We start from the raw sequence: 20,285 nt of genomic DNA, 5'->3' as shown, positions 1-20,285 counted from the left end.
TTGATCGTCAATGAAAATGTTCCAGAGTATATTCATCGGTACTATATGCTTCATGCTCAGAATCAGATACATCAATGACAATTTTAAATCTTGCTTACATACATCTTTTATTCTGCAGTTCAGAATTATTTACAAAATGGTGTTCACACATCTCAGGTACAATCGTTATAATATACCGTGATGCATAAAAATGCCTTGATTCTTGATCAAGGAGTCACCAAACCGAAGCGAACATATGTAATGTTCATTAATGGATTTTCAGTGGCTCACTTTTTTTTTCAATGGATCTATGGACATTTCATGTGTCTCTGATCAGCGTATCGTTTGTATATCCTGTCACTCGCGTCGCTAGTCATTGGCACATAAAATTTGCTTCAAAAAGAAACTTGTTCCAGTTTTAATTTCAGAAAAATAGTGAGCCACTGGGAACTCATTAATGAATATTAGTCATACGGCACGAAATACTTCAGAAGTATTTCAGAAACGTCGCTTTTGAGATATGTTATATATTGTGTTTTGCATCCGGTTGGCCGATAAATAATTTTTACCATCAAACGCCTTAATATTCAATCATTCTTTCTGGTTAAAAAATTACTCACTACGAATAACACTAGCTGTAAAGATAACGAAACTTTTCACTCACCGTACGTTGGCAAAGCTGCCGGTGTGCAGCGATCGATGGATCAGGTCAAACTTCTGAAGTTACCCTCTGCCAGTCACCTTCCGGTTAAATATGAGCTGCGCACTACACGTTTACTCGTAGATATACTTCGCATCACTGGTCGTGTGGAATACTGTGAAACTGATTGATCGCACCCATTGAAATGTGTAGCCTAGATAGCGCCATCTGTCTGATTCGGAAATTATAGATGAGATTCGGTGAATAAAAAAATGTTTCAAGATAATCACTTAGGTGATAGGCCTAAAATTTCGGGACCCAAAAATCGATTTAAGGCATCGACTGTTGCATCGGTTTGCAAAAAATCTACATGGTCAAAACTCTGTTTCCTGTGGTGACTTTTCAAACTGCTTTCGTACATTCGAGTTTGAATAAGAAGACAATTAATTAACACTTTGCCGTCCGGTGACACCACAGTGGTGACGTGCGCAAACTGTTGACCAACGGCCGGCGACAACACAGTGGTGACGTGCGCCAACTGTGGGCCAACGGCCGGCGACAACACAGTGGTGTTGCGAGCACAGTATCGCTCGGGGTCGGTGACAACACTATAGTGTCTTCAGCTTTCTGCTGGTGTTTGTTTCGGTAACAATAAGTTACAATATAATAAGTAACAACAAGTTTCAAGTGATCAAAGAGATTAGTAAAATTTAACAATTTATAATCTCCCGATAATGTCAAGAACGGCCGGCGACAAGTCAAGTGATCCGAATAAGCGCTGCCGGCGCCAAGCGAATAAATATTTACGAATCGTGCGGACGGCAAAGTGTTAATAATACTGCGTTCAAGTTAGATTTAATAGAAATAAACGTGTTTCACAGGTACAATCACGCATTATAATACGTTCTACACGCATGAATATAGGAATGATTATGCGCCTGCATGCGTGTGTAAAATCAAGGATCTAAACGCGCGATATTGAGCTAAACATTGAGAATAATAATTTTAATTTCCAATTCAATATATTTAATGTCATTTTATTGTCATTATATTACTCGTATAGTATTATTGTCTAGTTAAACACATATCGTATATAGTATATACGTATATATAATATATATGTATATGTATATATATATATATTATATTTTTTATATTATAATTATTATTATATTAATATAATTACATAGTATTGTCATGATTTTAATTCTTGTTTTTCTTTGATTTTTTTTTTTTTTTTTTTCTTCAATTATATGTCATCCACAGCAATTTCAGCCGGCGGTATCTCATAGGAAATTTGAGAAAAATTCTCCAATAGAAAACCGCCGTTCCAGCCACCTTATAGCTATATATTTTGATACAGAGTTATGATATTAATTATTCTTTCTACTCTCTTATTATTTTCTTCTTTTACCCTTCTCATGTGTATATCACCGCGATCGGAATTAAGAACAAAACCGCTGCACTCTGTTATTTAGCATGAATAAATGATGAATATAGGATTTCATGGAACAGACTAACAACTAGGGATTTAAATTCTACGATCTACGTCGCAATCAGCATAAATTACAAATCCAACGTTCCGCAAATTTTGCATCCATTTGTTCCTCATTTTATTTTCTTTCTTCGTGTTTCCTTTTCATGCTGACTTGCTGGAAGAAGTTTGACGAGTATCTTTATTATAGATTCAAATATGATACATCAAAGCACGGGGACGAATTAAAATATCTGGGATTTCGAAGATCGGACGTGAGTCTATAACTTCGGCGAAACATTGCATAGGTACACAGATAATTACTTTTTCTGCTGGAATCCCATAATATAGACGGCTATAAATTTGAATCCGAATAAGTTATATTAGCCAGTACTAAAATTCATCTTCAACAACTTTTGCCAAAAAGCAAGCCAATATTGCAACTACTATACTCCATCGGTTCTGACGAAGGATAAATGCTTCTTCTTCTTCTTCTTCTTCTGCTTCTCGAGTGTTGACAATCCCTCGCGGATCGCATGCTTATCGTAACACGTTAATATAGGTATACCAATAATGACAGTGGGTGATGGGGGTTAATTGATTACTGTTTGCGCGGTATAATCAACGCTGGTATATTGGGGAAAGGGGTGAATATGTTATAATCTATACGGTTCTTGGGGTCGTGTAAAGCTTCTGCAGTAGAAGTTTGTCGACTGCTGGCAAGAGGAGAAATCTCTTGAAACCGTGACGACAATCTCCGAAGTTCTGGGATCTGGAGTAACGGGTCGCGCCGCCGAATCCTAACGTCCTAGACGCCGAGTCGGCGGGGTAGTCGGCCGAGGTCCCATCTGCGGAATTCGCCCTGAAAAACAAAATCCCACCGTTCACAATTTGCCGTATTTTCCGATACGACCATCGACTGCATCTAACAAAATAATGCGGAATATTGACGAATAGAAGCGAAAAAGAGGCGACAAAGAGCCAAAAGCAGGCCAATCGGTGATTCAAACTCAAACTCAATGTCCATGAAACTTCACAACTCGATTCGAAAACGGCTAGAAATTGTCGAACAACCAAAAATACCTCACGTCGAAGTCTGAATCATGACGTGGCTGATTTTACACCAACATAAATGTCACTTTTGCCAGAAAACCGCGTTTATCTTCGATGATAGTTGGGCTTTAAGCTCGTGCATTTTCTGTTTTCTCTTTCGAGCTTCTATTCCGACACAGAACAAGTACAATATAGTAAACAGTAAAGAAAACGAATCGATTCAAACCACATGAATCATTTTATACACATGATTATCACTGTAAGCGTCTTCCATACCGGATCCTATAGAATCCCTTCGATAAATTGAACCGGAAAATCGGAAGCTCCGCTGAAACGTATGAAAAACTTCACACCGAGATTGAATTGGAGGCCTGCCCGTGGCTTCGGATCAGCATCTTTTGGTGCATACCATAAGTTTCAGCGAATCAGCTGCACGGTTATAGAAACTCTGGCTCTTCCCTTATCCGTTACGAAATATACCGAGTACTGCGTTGATAGCGAGGTGAACGTAACGAGGGCTACTGCAACGCGGACTATGTCCGCAACACATTAACATCCATCTCACTACTTGATCTATGATCTGTACTGTACAACGATATGTAATCTAACACTATGTGCGAACTATACGTGTGTGTAATATCTATAACGAACATTTGGAAAAAACATCGAGGAATATGTGAATACAGTACATCGAACAAACGGCTATCGAACTACCGTGAAAGCGGTCGTCCGTTAAAGGTGCGGTGACCGCAATATTGTGCGGTGGGTATGCGGTTGACGTTAGACAAATAGACATAGTGGTGGTGGTGGTATTGAGGGTGACTTCTACGGGACAGAGACACATCGACAGCACATACGAAGAGTTGAGAGAGGACGCGGAGGAGCGTATCCTACTGGGCTGACCTGTTCACCAGGTACCGTGGGGAGCGGGAAAACCTTGCGGATCTGAACGAGGGGAGCCACCCAAGGCGAGCCAGCGCCCCGATGTGCTTCTTCGAGGGTTGCGACATGTAGAAGCTGGCTTCTTCGCCTTCCTGCATCTCCCTGGGGTCCGTTGCTACATGTGCAGATTCATACCCAAGAATTGTTTTTCTTTTTTTCTTTCTTTTTCTTTGCTCTATTATTTGTTTTTCGTTAAATGACAAGTAACGGTTGCCCGTTCTATCAGCCAACAGACTTTCGTCTCACAATCAGTTACGGTCCTGCGCCTTGTTTTCAGTTTGTTATGCAATGCATGAAAAAGCTCACGGTTTAAACGTGTTTATATACAGTATAACGGTATTCTTAACGCTGTATAACATTGTATGCATATATATATGTATATATATATGTTAATTATCACTTTGCAATTGCAATTTAAGTATAGGGAAACCGATTTCATCGTGTTTTAAACGAGTTTTTGTGAATTAGGGATGAATTTACCGGACCGTTGTCGATTGGCTGAAATAATTACATTATTGCTGGAGATTTTTTGAACGGTTTTTTTTTTCTTCGCCTATATTTTTATTCAGATGGTTGAACAATCGAAGAAACAAGTGTCAAAGACCGTAATTGGAAAAGAAGATTTGAGTAGAAATGACAACGAATATTTTCAGTATTATACGCTACTGAATAAAACAATTTTTCTAATGTCCTCTGCGTTTCAATCTCATCGAAATTTATTAAGTATATCCATACAATGAACTAGAAAAAAATAGAAAAAATGATCAACTGGTCAAATTTTTATGAGACCCGTTTAATTTTTTCTGTTCGAAATGGGAGGATAAATATATTGAACCGTTAATTAAAACCAAGAATTATTTGTTGTTTCTTCTTCCCTATATCATGATAATCCTAACCCGTCAATCGATACGCGTCAACGTCCATGAAATAATTACATACCCATGAATCGTTTCTCCGCGTTGGGATAATCGCCTGTAAGTGCCTCGATAAATTCCTCATAATCCAGAACGTTGTTGTTCTGCATAACGGGCAGAGGATACTCGTCAGAGAATTCGATCTGCCGCTTCGGCCTTTTCTCGCCAGCATGCTTGGCGTTCTTCGCTGATTTATTCTTGCCATTGATATCGGTATCGAGCTTGAGCTTCTCGTTATCCCCGGAAATCTTGGCGGCCACCGCCGGGGAGCTGGCCAAAGCTTCCAATTTCCTCTCATTGGCGTCCTCCTCCTTCTTGCGCTGCTCTTCCGGTCTCGGAGCATCCTTCATCCGGCCCTTCGCCCTCCCCTCGATGTTGTCCAACGAGCGTCCGAACCTGTTCTGAGTCGGCAGAGTCCATCCCCTGGCCAGAGCCGCGATATTGCGCTTAAGTCCAACGGGCATATCGCCGTTCCTAACGAGAGCCGCGAGGTTCCGTTTCTCGCCGTAGCTGGGCTGGAAGCGCGGCGCGCTGCCGCGTGAGAAAATGTCCAAATACCGCTTCCCGTATGGCAGACTGTAGTCCCGAGCCAGCGCGGCGATGTTGCGCTTACCCGAGGGCAGCGCGAAGTCACGCGCCAAAGCAGCGACGTTCCGCTTTCCCGACGGCAGCGCGAAGTCGCGAGCCAGCGCGGCGACGTTCCGTTTTCCCGAGCTAGACGGCGGCAGCGCGAAGTCACGAGCCAGCGCAGCTACGTTCCGTTTTCCCGACGGCAGCGCGAAGTCTCGAGCCAGCGCGGCAACGTTGCGCTTCCCGAGCTCCGAGTATCGGTAGAGCGCCTCGAGCTCATCCCTGTTCAACATGGCCGCGGGGCTTCGTTTCTCTTGATCCTCCTCCTCCTCGTCCGCCTTGTCTTGGATGGATATCGGCAGATCACCGTTCTTCGCGAGGGTCGCGATGCTTCGTTTCTCCGAGTCGACTTCGTCCTCCTCTTCCCCCTCATCGGCCTCGTCCATTCTCGATGCTGCCGGCTCCTCGAAGAGCCGCTGAGCACTGGTCATGGCTGCCAGACGACCCCTCGTAGCTGGGTAGCTGAAGAGCTCGAGGTAGACGCCGACCGGAAGGCAGACCTCACCGTCCTCCGCGTCGTCCGTTGACGTAGTCTTCAGGTTAACGAGCTCGTTTCGGTTCTTGGCGTCGAGGATTATCCGCGCCGTTCGCGAGTACGCCGCAAGGTTTGAACTGACTTCCGGCAGGCGTAGCAGGGCGAAGAATGTCTTCCGGGGTAGGCATTGCTCGCCCTCGTCGTCCTGGCACGTCACCTGAAAGCGAAAGAAAATTAATATTTTTGTAGCAGCGGAATTATTCAGGAGGAAGCGAATCAGCGAATCATCGGTACCGGTATCGGCAGCGATATGCTTCTGATCCTGCATCGCATTCACCTACCTACTCGGCGTTAAATTGGACGTTCCGTCGCATGAAATTTACGCCCGGTTTTGACGAACGTCCGGTAAACGACAGGTGCAATTTGGACGAGGATAACCGCACACGGTGTCATGCGTGCTACCGATTTCGCGGTTCGGTTATACCGCGTGACGGCCGGGTTATTATATTGTGGGGAATTAACGGAGCTCGAGGAGTGTGCACCTCACGTGCCCACGTGGCATCGACGCGTCATCGAACTGATGGAACGTCCAGGAACATCGATTTTTGTATGACGAAACTCTCTCATGACAGGATACGTCGGATACAGATATGCGAATTCAAAAAATTTCAACCCTCTTTCTTCCGCCTAGCGTATGAAATCAATTCCACGTGACGTCGATGTTTTAGAGTATAAATTATATACAATTCGTTACGTGAAATAAAGTTTGGTCCCGATAGGACAGAAATGATTCTTCATACATCGAAATGTCTTATCTAGAAGAACGTACCTACGGAACAGCCACTAGATTTGATGAAGTTACGAAGGACGGATTTCTTCGATATCTAACAAACAAATTCAATATGGCCACCTTCGCTGAATCACTTGCCATTTTCTTTCGGCTGTTAGATTAGTCGTGGCATTCACCAGGCATCGAACGTTGTTTCACGCGAAGTTAAGTAATGGCAAGAATATTGTAAGAGCAAATCCACCGTTCGTCAGTTTCTAAAACTGGAAAATTACGTTGATGAAATTGAATCGATCGCACCCAGATGGATTGCCTATCGTAAGGGGCTCATTACATGGACATTGAATGTTCTACTACTGAACAAATAAACGATACAACGGCAAACTGATCCGCAAATAAAAAATTCAAACGATTCATGTATTGTCATATCGCGAAAATTTTACAACTCATTTTATTGTAAGGTCCGAAATGCAGGACGTTGTAACTCGAAAAGTAATGTGGAAACACGTTTTGAAATGTCATCGGAGTTGCGTTAACGCTCGATCAGCACCACCTGAATTAGATATATAGATACTTTTGCGGGCCAAAACACGCGCACATTATTCCCATATGCGGTTCTCTCTATGTATAGGCTATTCCAGGATTTCTATTTTTAAGAAAAATGGAGCAAGTAATCTTTCGTCAAAAGAGAAACAGATCTTGGTTCAATAAATGTTTCCCTAGATAACATAATGGAATTTCTGCAAAATTATATCTATTCTTGTTCAAAAAGTGTATACCTAATTTTTGATGACTTTCAAGTTTCATCAACAAAATTCCTAACACATTTTTATCAGGGTGTATGAAATATTTTGTCTAACATATCTTCTCGCAGAATAATAATACGCAAAATTGAAAACTTCATTTTCTCAATATCTTCACCTACAATTGAATCTTTACGAAGTAAGTAGAGTTTGAAATTTTCAAACCACCAATGTGAATCAACGTCGAAAATATCTTTTCTCTCAAATTTGATACTATTACATTATCGGTGACCGATCAATTGCGACCATGGAACGCCCCATATGTTGATAATTAATCAGATATTTGGTATGTTTGCGTAAAGTACACATGGCGCGAGCCAGAAAGATATGAAATGCAAAGTGTTTAGGCGTGTATAAATTGGAGAAGAATTAAATAAACGGACATTTCACCAGTTTGAACACGAGCAGCGTGTAATTTTTTCCGGTTAGTGAAAAACGATCTTTGGCAATACCCGACCGTGCAGAAAAAATAACGTGTATTAAAGCAGCAGACCTGTTGAATGGTTTTAATCAACTGACATTACCGTCTCTCGAGAAATCCCGGCAATTTCTAGAGGCTGTGAGTTTGTTTGAGTATTTTAATACCTAACCAAGGATGTATAACGCGAATACGTTTACCCATGTAAACGTAATACCCATCTTATGGTAATTCCCCTAGGTATACCTAAGAAGCTGGGCGTTCGACGTTCTATCTCTTCTTCTTCAGGAAAAAGGAATCCTTTGAAATTCTCGACGAAGTCAAAGAGCGAAAAGTCGTAAGCGGAGTAGCGAGAGAGATTAAAAAGAACTGAAACGTCGGAGAGTAAATTGAAAGCTGTTGGAAAAAGAAGGCGGAAAGTGTATATTTTTTACATAATAGGAGAAGCGACGACGCTTGATTTCGAGGTAAAAATTCTTCCCAGGGTATTTTTCCCAATTTATTATCAACTCTTCGTATTATTCGCCATAATTCCCCCCGAATTTACCGTCGCGAAGCTCCGTCTCAATTACTGTGAAAACCCTGAAAGCCACACGCGCTACAACGTCTGACGGGGCGAATTGACTCGAACGCAAATTACGCGAACGCGTTATATCACGAGAAACGCGATTTCGCGTTCGCCAAATTTAGTTACATGCAGATAGGCGGGATAATTTCTGCAGGACAAGCGAGGCCGCGTCATCCGTCAATTTGACCAAACTAAATTAGAGAACCGCACGCGAAACTTGCTACATTCTTCGACACTTTCGTTGAACATTTTCCGAAAACCTTCGACGATCATAAACGAAACCTAGTGTAGAGTCGCGAATTCCCCGTTTTACTACCCCTGCAGTTCATTAACTTCAAATGGGTGGAAACTTCTGGATAAGGTGAACATTACAGTGGCCCTGAAATTTCCGCAAGAGAAGTTATTCTAATATGCATGTATGCTACCAGGTATATATAAACGGGGCTGCGTCGCAATGAAATTTCAAACTGCAGCAGCCACTGCCAACCTTGCTTTACAACTTGTACGGTACTTTAACAGGAAGAAAGAAAAACACAGAAACAATTGTCCACAATCGCTGGGCAAGAAGAGCGACAAAAAGAAGATAAAACAACGTTTGACGAGATGATAATGCGGCGACACTCTAGTAACGCAAGTTTTACCCTGCAGCCCATTTCTCCTAACATTCAATATCTGTAGCGAATTTGCGTTTCGTTGAATCGCGATACGTCACAAAAATTTTATCACGTTTCCGTGAGAAACAAAAATTTCAAACGGTAAATAACGCAGATATTGTAAATATTCGATTGAATGTAGTGCAAGAGAATTTTCTGCGTTTTCTTAGTAATTTGATGTTTTGAAAAAAAAATTTTCAAACATCTTCAGAGCTGAATTAATCCATCGATTTTTGATGTCAACTTTTTCATCGCACGATCTAACAAAGAAACTGAGCTCTTGTTCTCGTCCGTCTTTATGATCGCGGCTCATTTTGCACACCTTGGAGAAAAAGTTTGAACAATTTACGCTGGCGGGTCGAAAAAACTAGGAGTAAAAGCGAAGGACAGCAAAAAGTATACAAGAAACGAAAGCTTTGAGAACCGAGAAACAAGAAAGAAAAATCGTCTAACGGTCATGACGTGAATCGTAAATTAATGTCGGTAAACCACGTCGAATAAATTATCTACTCGGTTATCTTGTCGGCGAAGTCTTTTCATTTTTTTTTTTTTTATTTTCCACCCTCTCGGTCATTGCGTTATTAATTCATTACTCGAGCTAAAATATTTTCGCTCTCGATAGCGCTGCTCAGTTTTTGCAGTACGTTACGAATTTCAATATCTATTTCACGACCACGGGGTGAGAAAAAAAAATCGAAAAGTTGCCTCGAAACAAAAAGATAAAACTCAATTTTACACCGGCTGTTTCAATTCCGAAATTTTTCACACGGCGAATGGGTCTAAAAGTTTGTTCGACATGCACGAATACTCGGTTTTACCTAGACCGGAATTAATTTGAAGGTCCTTTCTCGTCCTTGCGTTTCGCTCACGTCTCGTACAGCAAACCCATCCACACACGCACACATTCACGGGGAATTTCATTTGCTGGGATGTCCCATGCTACCCATACAGTGTTGCTCCGCGTCGGTGATTCAGTCAAGTATAACGGACGTGACGTGCCTCGTTTACCGAATATCTGTTTGCCAGACCATCCGTCCATCCGCCCCAACCCCCCTCCCCTATGCCTTATCGCAGCTTTCCTCGAAATCCTCAAATTGCCCCAAAATGCCACTGACGTGTTTCGAAGGATATTGTATTTGACAAAAGATTCAAAATCTATTAAAAAAAAAAAGACTCTTCGAAATCGAATTCACCATTCGTAAATATTCTTTTAAGCATTGAAATAAAAAAATTTTTGCCTTGTTCGAATTTTTGGAATGAAAAAGAATTTCAAGATCGAACAATTCGATTCTGATTTTCAAGGATTCGAAAATGAATTTTTATTGAAATAGAGTTACACTGATACAGTTAGACAGTGCCGCATATCAGAAATTGTTCATCGAAGTTGTTCGCCAAGTTCGAGAACCTTTGAGAAGAAAATTTCGAGATCGATGAATTTAATTCTAATTTTTCTTCCAGGATTCAAAAATATATTTTTATTAAAATAGAGTTAGACCAACATAGATAGACAATACGGCCTTTCACAAATTTTATCGTCGCCTAACTATACGTAACTGTGCATTTTGTAAGCTTTTTTTACTTTGTACGTCACAATGTTTTTCATATTAAGAAGGCAAGTTTTTTGTAAAAATAATTGGAAGCTTAATTGGCGTTTTAGTTTAAAAACAACGATAAAACAGTTGCTGCATTGAATTTGAATCTGCTATAGATGAAAATCCCGTAATATTTTACGATCAAATTTGTTGAACTTATATAATTTCGTTGCAGTCTGAGTACGAAGTGTCATGTGCATTAAATTCCTACACCCGGAAATTGACGGTGTTTACCGCTTGCGCCAGTGAGCCATTACCAAAACGTGAGATCGACTGCGGAATTCTCAACCAAAACAGAGACGCGAGTTGCGAGTTGTTGAAGCCGATAAAGCGTTTGTTCCGCGGAAATAAGCCTCGTAAATCTGGAAAGTTGTAAATAGCGTCGGGCTTTAAAACTAAACGTTAGCAAAGTTCGCATTACGTTTATACATTATACGAGCGTCGCGTATTATTTACGAGTTTCGATCCCACCTTATGTAACAAAGTTCAAGATGGCGATGAAAATCGTTAAACTAAAAACTACATCTCTTCGATCCAGAAATTGAAATCAGTCGAATCGCCTGAATTTAAGGTCAATTTAATCATCGTCTGACGTAAATTTCTCACATTACGTGATTTGCTCGAAATTTTTGACCCTCGATATTTTACTCGCAGATTTCCTCGATCACGGCTCATGGTTTCTCTTTTTTCCTACACCGTCAAACGTTCCGTTCGTTGAGATATAAACTGTGGATCAAGGAGTCAAAGTAGCGTGAATAAATCGTGATTCAGGTGAAGAGTGCAACTGTCAGTTTAACCCGAGGCCTCCACTTTCCCATTTCTTCTCTCTCTCTCTCTCTCTCTCCCTCTCTCCCTCCGCCATCTTTCAGGCTCCACTTTCTGTCGGGTTCAGATTCCATTCGGGATTCTGCACGATTTGACGCCAACATACACGGGTTCAATTTTCCGTCGAGCAACTGGTTCCCAGCATACCTCGAAACGGTCTCCGACAAATCTACTGTGACCAGTTAACCCTGCACTAAAGGACATTCTGGAAGACAGCGTTTTGATTCACCTTCGTCCGCGAGGATACTCAACTTTACCTAATTCGACTTACATTTTCTCAATCTGGATATATTTTACATCACTTGATTAAACGTTCCTCGAATCAAGCGAACAGTTTCCAGGTGATTCGAAGAGCCTTAATCGGTTTGAATAGTTCTCAGTCGATATTTACTTGTTGCTGTTAGGAGAAAAAAAAAATTTAATTAAACAGTAAACACCTTGATCCTGAGAAATTTTGGCGAATTTAAGTGCGTTTCATTCGAACCACACAAATTACTCATCGAATGTTGCAAATCAGAGAACACAAGTGAATACATTTGTTTGTAGAAAAATTAATTTCTCTATCAGTGCACTCTCGGTTCAGCAAACCCTCGACATGAGTTATTTGCAGACATGGTCGGGGAACCAAACCGAGCCACTGATCAAACAGCGAAAAGAATGATCCCCGCAAAAGAACAAAAGTAGCCCACATGCTCTGAAAGACCCTTAGATTTACTTTTCGCACGCGTTTGTCCAACGTCTGCAGTTTGCCAAATGCTACTCGCGTTCGCAGTGTTTGTATAGATCGAGATTGCCCATTGTTTGTTCAAGCACTGAGAAAAATTTCATTTGTTACAGTAGCTAGGAAAATTCAGTGAAACAGGTATCGTTGAAAAAACTGTTTGAATATCGTTGGAATTACGAAAAACGAGGTACGCCTAACCATTTTGCGCTTTCGTCGATCCTTTTTTGGCAATGGCAACGCAAAATCAGTTTCTGAGGTTTACTCTACTTTTTTAGTTAAACAAGGTTTTAACGTCAATTTATCGTTGCACAAGCGTTAAATATTCGCAACAGTTGCAAGAAAATATAGCAACAGTGATCGTAATGAGAAAGAACAGTAACGGATACTAGACTTTCCAGTAACAGCTAGAAAACTAATTCTCATTTTCTATAATTAATTCTCGGTCGGTAATATTTTTTATCTAGAGACTAAACTTGGAAAGTGAACAATTCACCGGATATGGCGGTAGAAACGAGGAAATCGAATAACGATTAAGTAGTTACATTAAATAGCACAGCAATAAAAATTAAAAAAAAAAAACAAAATAATAATAATATCGAAGCGGCGCAAAAGCTTAACCTGATTGATGTTTGGTTATATAATCCCGATGATGCAGGGAAACGATCAACGAGATGAGAATCAGCCTGACGAAACGTGACCTTTCGTTTAAAAGTCAGCTTAAGCACATCGACGATACAATACGGTCCGAAAATCTCCCTCCCTAAAATTCTGAACTCAGTCACAATCAGAGGATGGGGGCTAATTAAATCGCCGATTGACGCCGCTTTGCGAAGGGAGAAGGGCCCATGTTTCCCGGGCAACAGCTGCTGTACTCCACCGCTTCCATGTTCGTGTCCCAAACGCCAACCGCAGGTCCTTAAGAGGATGCTATAGTTCCTCGTTACCGACCGAGTAAAATTTCGCTCATTTTTACGATTAGCCACGCTTAAGCATCGCTGACGAAAAATAAATATTCCGAATATAGTGACGTTCTACATTCAATGCCGAACAAATATTTCAGACAAATTATTTCTTACGTTGCGAGAATAACGTCAGAAAGTTCAGTATTCCTGCAATAAATTGTAATTCAATTGCAGTAATACATTTTTTGGCTCAATTGTTGCGAAAAACAAAACTTTTTGTCAGCGTGAAAAAATATACTTTTTATTAATTTTATACTGAGAGAATCGTACATTTCGTGCGGTTCGCGAGCTGTTCGAAATATTCTAATTACTAAAGAAAGCTTAGAAATCGATGTTTTTAATTTGAAATCACATCGAAATGGTTAAAAGTATGATGGATTTGTACGCTTTTAGTCTACGAGGGTTCGTTTTACTCGGAGGACCATTTTCTACAAATTATCCGGTACGAATTATAATTTCGATGTTTTTTTTTTTTGTTTTTGCGATCTACGAATACAATAATTCAGATATCTAAATCCAACGTACGACTATAATCTAGTGATTAAGAAATAACAGAGAGTTTCGATTTTTGGTTTCGACCAAAATGATTAAGTAACGGTCAATAAACGGGAATCGGAGTAGAAGAATAAGACGACAAGAGCTGAGAAAATCAAAGGCGTGAGAGGAGCGTTGATGTTATAGCTTCACATTTGCGGGGCACAAAGAGCTCGTGTTTGTGATATCTGAGAATATACCTAGCCGGGGAACCGACCTCCGGACAATGAGAACGAAAATACAAACGTAGAGAGAAAGATGAGAGCTTTTGACTGTGCGGCGAAGAGTTGAAAGCACGACGAACGGATTTAGACGGTTGTACAAAAGCTCCGTGCGGAGGCAACGACGATCATGGTATTATTACTCGATTCGCGTCACGTCTATAATAGGTATGGTTATATAATGTAAAAGAGCTCGTTCCGACAAAACGCCGAAGCAGAATTAGGGCGGGGAATAAAGGCGGAAGCTACTTACCAATATTTTTACTTCCGATTTCACCCGATCTCCGCCCCTCGAACGGTGATCGCAAAAGCTGGTCCTGCCAGCATTGCACAAAGCTCGCTTGGTCTATTGATAAAAATGATCATTTTACCCGCTCCGCAGAAAATCAAATTCCCATTGTCATATCGCTCGGCTCTCGATTCTCTGGGAGAAAATTACCGGGCTCTTTCACCCATGGATGGCAATTATTGATCTACTTCGCGAGTGCAGCGTGAAAATTATTTCTACTTCGTCTCTGTTTCGTGAACTTTAACGAGCTCCGCATTTTACAAGAGTTGTGAATTTTTATTCGATGTTCTAGACGGTGTGAATACTTTTATTTTTAGTCGCTGAAGACAATTTTTTATGTCAATTATGGGGGCGGGGTTCAAGTTAAGAAATCAAAATTTTACGATGCGACAAAGTTTCGAATGCTTGGAAACCAGACGGCTCAAAGTTCCAAAATTCAGGTTACGATAGAGCAAAGTTCTGAAAAATAAGGTTTCGATGGAGTAAAATTACGAAAATTAAAATTTACTCACAGAGCACAGTTTACTAAATGAGTGGCTGTGGAAAATCAGAAAAAATCGAAAATCAGGATTACCAGAATTCCGAACGTAAAACTATCGAAAATCCAAAACAAAGAAACATCAAGGTGGTGAAATTTCATCAAGTTCACTTTCGGAACTTTGAGCGTCGGATTTCGAACCGTTCGAAACTTTGATGTTTCCTCACAGTTTGATTTCTTGACTTTAGGATTCGCCACCAAAATAATTCCGAATTTGGCGCTGTCAGAGCTTTTTAAATTTCAAATTTCAACCGCATCCCAAATTACGACGACGGATTTTTTACGCAAAGGTAATTTGCTACGATAACCGTACAACGATACGATGAAATTTCCGGAAAAGTCTAAAGTAAATTCTAGTCTCTTCACCTTCACCCCTATCACAACCTTCGAATTACTAATTTCCGAAAACCGATTCTCCCGGTTAAGTTCGAGGGTAACTCTGGTTTCCGGAACTCTGGGTCAATTATCGAAATAGCGGGTTTCGGAAACGAGGCGTGAATGAAAAGCGGGAAAGCATCGGACGAAGAAAGACATCCGGAGAACTTGTTGTTCGCGGTTTGCGTGGGAGGATGAGACTATCCCTTTTCGTGTCGCTGCCTATGACAAAAGCCGCGAAATCCTCTCTTCGCACTGTAGTTTCACCTCCAAGGTACGTGTATAAATACACACTCCGATACATGCCAAATTTCCCGTCCATCGATTTTCCGCGTGACGGAAAACGAAAGAAACTTGGGAACATGTTTTCAATCCCACGTGTCTCACGGGACCGGGATGTAAGATCACGGGACAAAGCTTCCGGATTTTCCGGCCAAATACGCGATTTCATACAGATAGGAAAAATCTGATATCCACACCCTGACGACAGGATTACTTGCGTTTCTTACTCCGCGTCCTTTTGTTTTTATTTGTTTTCTATTTACCGGGCAGATCAAGAAACGAATGACACGTGTTACAAGCGCTTAAACTCGCAATATCTTCGATCGAAACCCGTCAGAATTACGAAATCACGTGGTCGGTGAGACAAATAAATTTTCCCCCAATGCGACGTGCCTGAGCAAACACGCGTTATACACACGCGTGTAGAAAATCTACGCGAATGGATTTCGCGGGATTCGAACCGCGGTAGGAATTTTCTAAGGTCTTTAAAGTAGATCCGGGTAATAAATCAGATTTCCCGGTGTACGGGTGTTCGCGTATAAATACGACGAGCTTCAGCCCCCGACTGATTATATTTCGACTACCCTGCAGAACGTGGATAAAATTCAGATGTGGGTACTTGTTGGTAATTGAAAAATTTCCCCTGATGTGGATTTGAGTGATGGTTGAATTAATCGTCACGCGAAAAACTGGACAACCCGTCACGTACAGACAATGACCAGAGTTTGCGATACTGTTGAAAAATAGATACAGCGTGAAATAATATCGGAAAATGCAGGAGAGTTTCCTCGAATCGATCGCGTGAGTGATTTAATTTTATGGAATAACTGCAGTTTGAAAATGGGAAGCCAGTTTGTGTCGCAACAAGAGTATTTGTAAGATTGTCTACGGCGATGATATTCGAAATTCAATTACGGAATATTGACTCACACGAAACGTTAAAGTTATACGTTTTAACGAAGCAGGAAACAAATTTAACAATCATAGTTACAGAAAGGATAAAATTTTGAAGATGTGCGGAAATTCTCGGAGTCTATGAAATCTCAAGTTTGAATAAGCTTCTAGGATTTCCATTCGAACTTTCAATCGCAGAAATTTCGATACGGTTGATGTTTATTTTTTTTTTTTAGCAGAATTCATTCAATTCTACCGAAACAATTTAATTTTTGCAAAGTCAATTTCACCGTTTCGCAAAAATTGAGAAAGCGGACAATTGAAAAATTGGATTTTGAGGGTTGAACCCGAAGTTTAAATCGTAAATATTTACAAATCGAGTAAAACACCGGAGCTATTTTTTGTACCTAAAATTTTAATTGGTTCGAATAAGTTTATTTCTGCGAGCATCGCACGAATATCTGACGTTATAACAAGGTTTTGGTTTGTTTCTATTAACATGATCGGAAACCACTCAGTGTTGTAATGAACTTTACAATTAATCGGGACTGCGCGATCATAATTAAATTTACCTCGCATAGACGGAGGTTCGAATGACCTTCGACGTTTGGATGCAGCCGAAGGAATTCATCGTGGAATTATAGTCTCGGAAAATTGGGTATGCAATATTGTTTTTCTCTCGAAAAAATTAAGTCTCGTCGAATATCTGAAATAGTTCCACGAAATTATTGAACTTGATTATTACTTTTCGCGAGGAATTTCATCCCTCGCGGCTTTGGAAATCGGGAAATTCGAATCAGTCCTGAGGGCTGAGAAGTTGTTCGATCGAATCAAGAAAAAAAAAACAGTGATAAAGGTGCCAGAAATTCAATCGAAAAGGAACGGTAAAAATACGTGAAGAGAAAAAACAAACGAAAACTTTTCCCTTTGAAAATCCTCGAACTAAATAAATCCAACGGGTGTTATTTGAGTGTGATATTCCTTCGGTTTCAAGGGTTCGAAACTAGAGACAATATATCCGCAAATTTACCCCTCAAACATGTTTCTCATGGTGTACAATACACGTGGTATTAACACTGCAAGATTTCTCCGCGGGATTAAATTTACAAAGTTTCAAATTGCTCTTAATTATTTTACTCGTTCAAGTTTCAACTTATTCGGCAGACAACAATTCTGTTTCTGAGAATAATCACAGCGTATAGAATCCACGTGAGGGGTTCATTGAAACTGGAAAGCCGGAATAATCGGGATATTCTCCTCGCCTTATCCCAGCATCTGATGAATAGATGTTCAATACCGTTCCATCTGATCGGTTGAGCGCATCAGCGAATAATCAGAGAAAACCTCACGAACATATTCATTGTAAAAGAGATTTTGTTGAATCGGTTTCTCGCAAACAAAAGATGAACAAAATATATGTATATAATATATTCGAGTGCAATCTTAACGTCTCGTTTCGAGTCTGTGAAAATTGTACCTACTCGAACCGGTCGAAATTAGTAGAAACTACGAGTTGAGTAAGAATAATTAATATTACTAATCTAGCTAATTTAAACCTTACGTACATATTTCATAAAATTATGACTTACTTACGTTCAAACTTAAAATTGAATAACGTTGCTTCGACTTGTATGAAATTGCGATTCGAATTCGAGCAGCAAGAGTCAGGTTTTTTTCGCGTCAGATAAGCCGACAGATTTTCACTTTCTCCTTTCTCTCTTTCGTCCGAGTGTGAATTTTTTTTCCTCTGACAACAAGTCACGCAAAATCTCCGGAGTTTGTTGCAAATATAAGACGTCCGAATCCGAATATCCGTGCTTAAATTTCAGCCTATCACAATGTTATTCATTGTATGCACAGTATACAAAAATCTGATTCTGTGATACACCAAGCGCCTTATAACCGCTCGAAAAAATCGCTGGGTATTTGAGATTTCGTTGAATCTGCACTTCTTTGACGTAGCGGGGAATAAGTTTATCGAAAGGAAACGTAAAGATACATTTTTTCGTGTCTGTCAATCTGTATTGCATGATGTGAAAATATTCGGAAGTTTTCGTCGCGGATTAAACTAGATTTAGAAATAAAGGAGCCCGCTGAAAAACAATGAAGTCGCTAATTTTTACGACGCATTGAACTTCGTTCGAGATAAATTCAAATTTGTACAGAAGAATCGAATGGAAATGAAAAAAGAAAAAAGGAATTCTACTTATCGACGGCATCTGGGGAATTTTGGTGATGCAATTTCTTTTTTCATAATTCGTTAATCCGAGTCCGTTTCCGACATACGAGGATATAATTCCATGTAGAATTTTCCGCTCCACACGATGGACGAGTCATTTTTCATCTATCGATGGCGGTTTTTGAGGAAAACGTAAAAAACGTCATATTTTTGCTGTTTTCTCAAAACGCCGGCTACGCGGCTAAAAAATGACGTCAGATTTGAATTCCTGATTGTCAAAAACTCGTCTGCACGAAAATGCAGCCACATCCTGAACGTTTTTACTACTTTGACTGGACTACTAAACCCGGACGCTCCATCGCCGCAGACTAAATCTGGATGAAAAATTTCTTTCCAAAATACACGGCTTATCGCTCAGCACAGGATCGTAATTAACAATACGCGAGAACTTGGCGCGTGGATACCGAGTCCTTTGAATCTCCTTATTCAACCGCGATTGCATTTCTGATCTGATTACGTGGGCTCGAATTAATTTGGAACAGCAGGCAAATCCACCCAGGGGTTGACATAATACGTCGAGTCGGAGACGGGGGAAGAATTTTTATTTCGAGAAATACCCGAGTCCCGATCCTTGACAGAAACTTTCTCTAAACTCCGGATTATCACCCGCCGTTGTCCGTTCTCCGCCTGACAGGCCCGATCCTTCGACTGAGGCTGCATGTTCACTTCGAGAATAAAAAAGGAGAAAAGTATTTCCAAGCTCGCGAAGAATTCCATTAGCGGAAAGTTCCGAGGGAACCTGAAAAGCGCTTGTATAAAGTATTGACAAATTCGGGACGCGCGGATTTATTCAGTAACTGGGTAATTATCTTCACGAAAAATCGCCTTGTCGATAATAACTCGGCGATTTCTGTGAAACTGATCTCTAAGCCTCCAATTTCTTAAAATCTAGCGATTGCACAGATTTTTATTAACGCCTGATTTTTTTTTTTTTGTTTTTTTTTTATTTTATCAACATTGATCAACATCTGCGGTTAGATTAAACTTTTTGCCAAACAATTTCAAAAATGAATCGTACTGTAATATTATAAAAATGTAGATAATCGAAAAATGTCACCGAGATATTGGAAAAAAAAAAAAAAAATGTAGAACAATTGTTAGAAAGACGTTTTAGAGAAGGTAAGAATTATTTTTACATAGAATGATAATGTTTTTCTGTTTTTACAGATGTGCTCAATTCCTTCTTCACTTCGTCCGACTCTCTTACAAGCCCGAGTAGATATACATTAACGTTCCGTTCTGTTCGGTTCCGTTCTTCGAATAGCTCGAGGTGTTTTCACCCAGCCCGCTGTGCAGCTTTTCACAAAAAGCCCCAGCTGCCAATCCTCGAGATAAAATTTCTCGGTATGTTCCTTACACAGACGCGGCTCTACCGGGAGTAGGAAATTACTGATCGGAGATACAAGACAGAGAAATAAGAAGAGAGAGAGAGAAAGCGAGAAGCCTCGTGGTTGAGTAGACTGGAGGATTCCTC

The 20,285-nt window shown here is 40.4% G+C and overlaps 1 protein-coding gene across 3 annotated transcripts in view; it reads right to left on the bottom strand.

Moving 5' to 3' along the window:
- Positions 1-1,820: 1,820 nt before the first annotated feature.
- Positions 1,821-20,285, bottom strand: part of LOC124188062 (neuropeptide-like 1) — a 29,613-nt gene continuing 11,148 nt past the window's right edge. The window contains exons 2-4 of one of the 3 annotated variants that reach the window (XM_046580359.1): positions 5,028-6,324; positions 4,050-4,203; positions 1,821-2,955 (exon numbers count right to left, since the gene is read on the bottom strand). In XM_046580359.1, the coding sequence (XP_046436315.1) occupies positions 2,757-2,955; positions 4,050-4,203; positions 5,028-6,324 (1,650 nt within the window). In that variant the 3' untranslated portion in view covers positions 1,821-2,756. Of the gene's footprint in view, positions 2,956-3,860; positions 4,204-5,027; positions 6,325-20,285 lie in introns of all 3 variants that reach the window. The other 2 variants (XR_006872233.1, XM_046580361.1) reach the window with 2 other exon arrangements.

The sequence above is a fragment of the Neodiprion fabricii genome, chromosome 1, assembly GCF_021155785.1.
Source record: "Neodiprion fabricii isolate iyNeoFabr1 chromosome 1, iyNeoFabr1.1, whole genome shotgun sequence".
In the NCBI taxonomy this organism is placed as follows: Eukaryota; Metazoa; Arthropoda; class Insecta; order Hymenoptera; family Diprionidae; genus Neodiprion; species Neodiprion fabricii.
The sequence above is the reverse complement of the archived record's forward strand: the minus strand, read 5'-3'. Positions and strand labels throughout refer to the sequence as shown.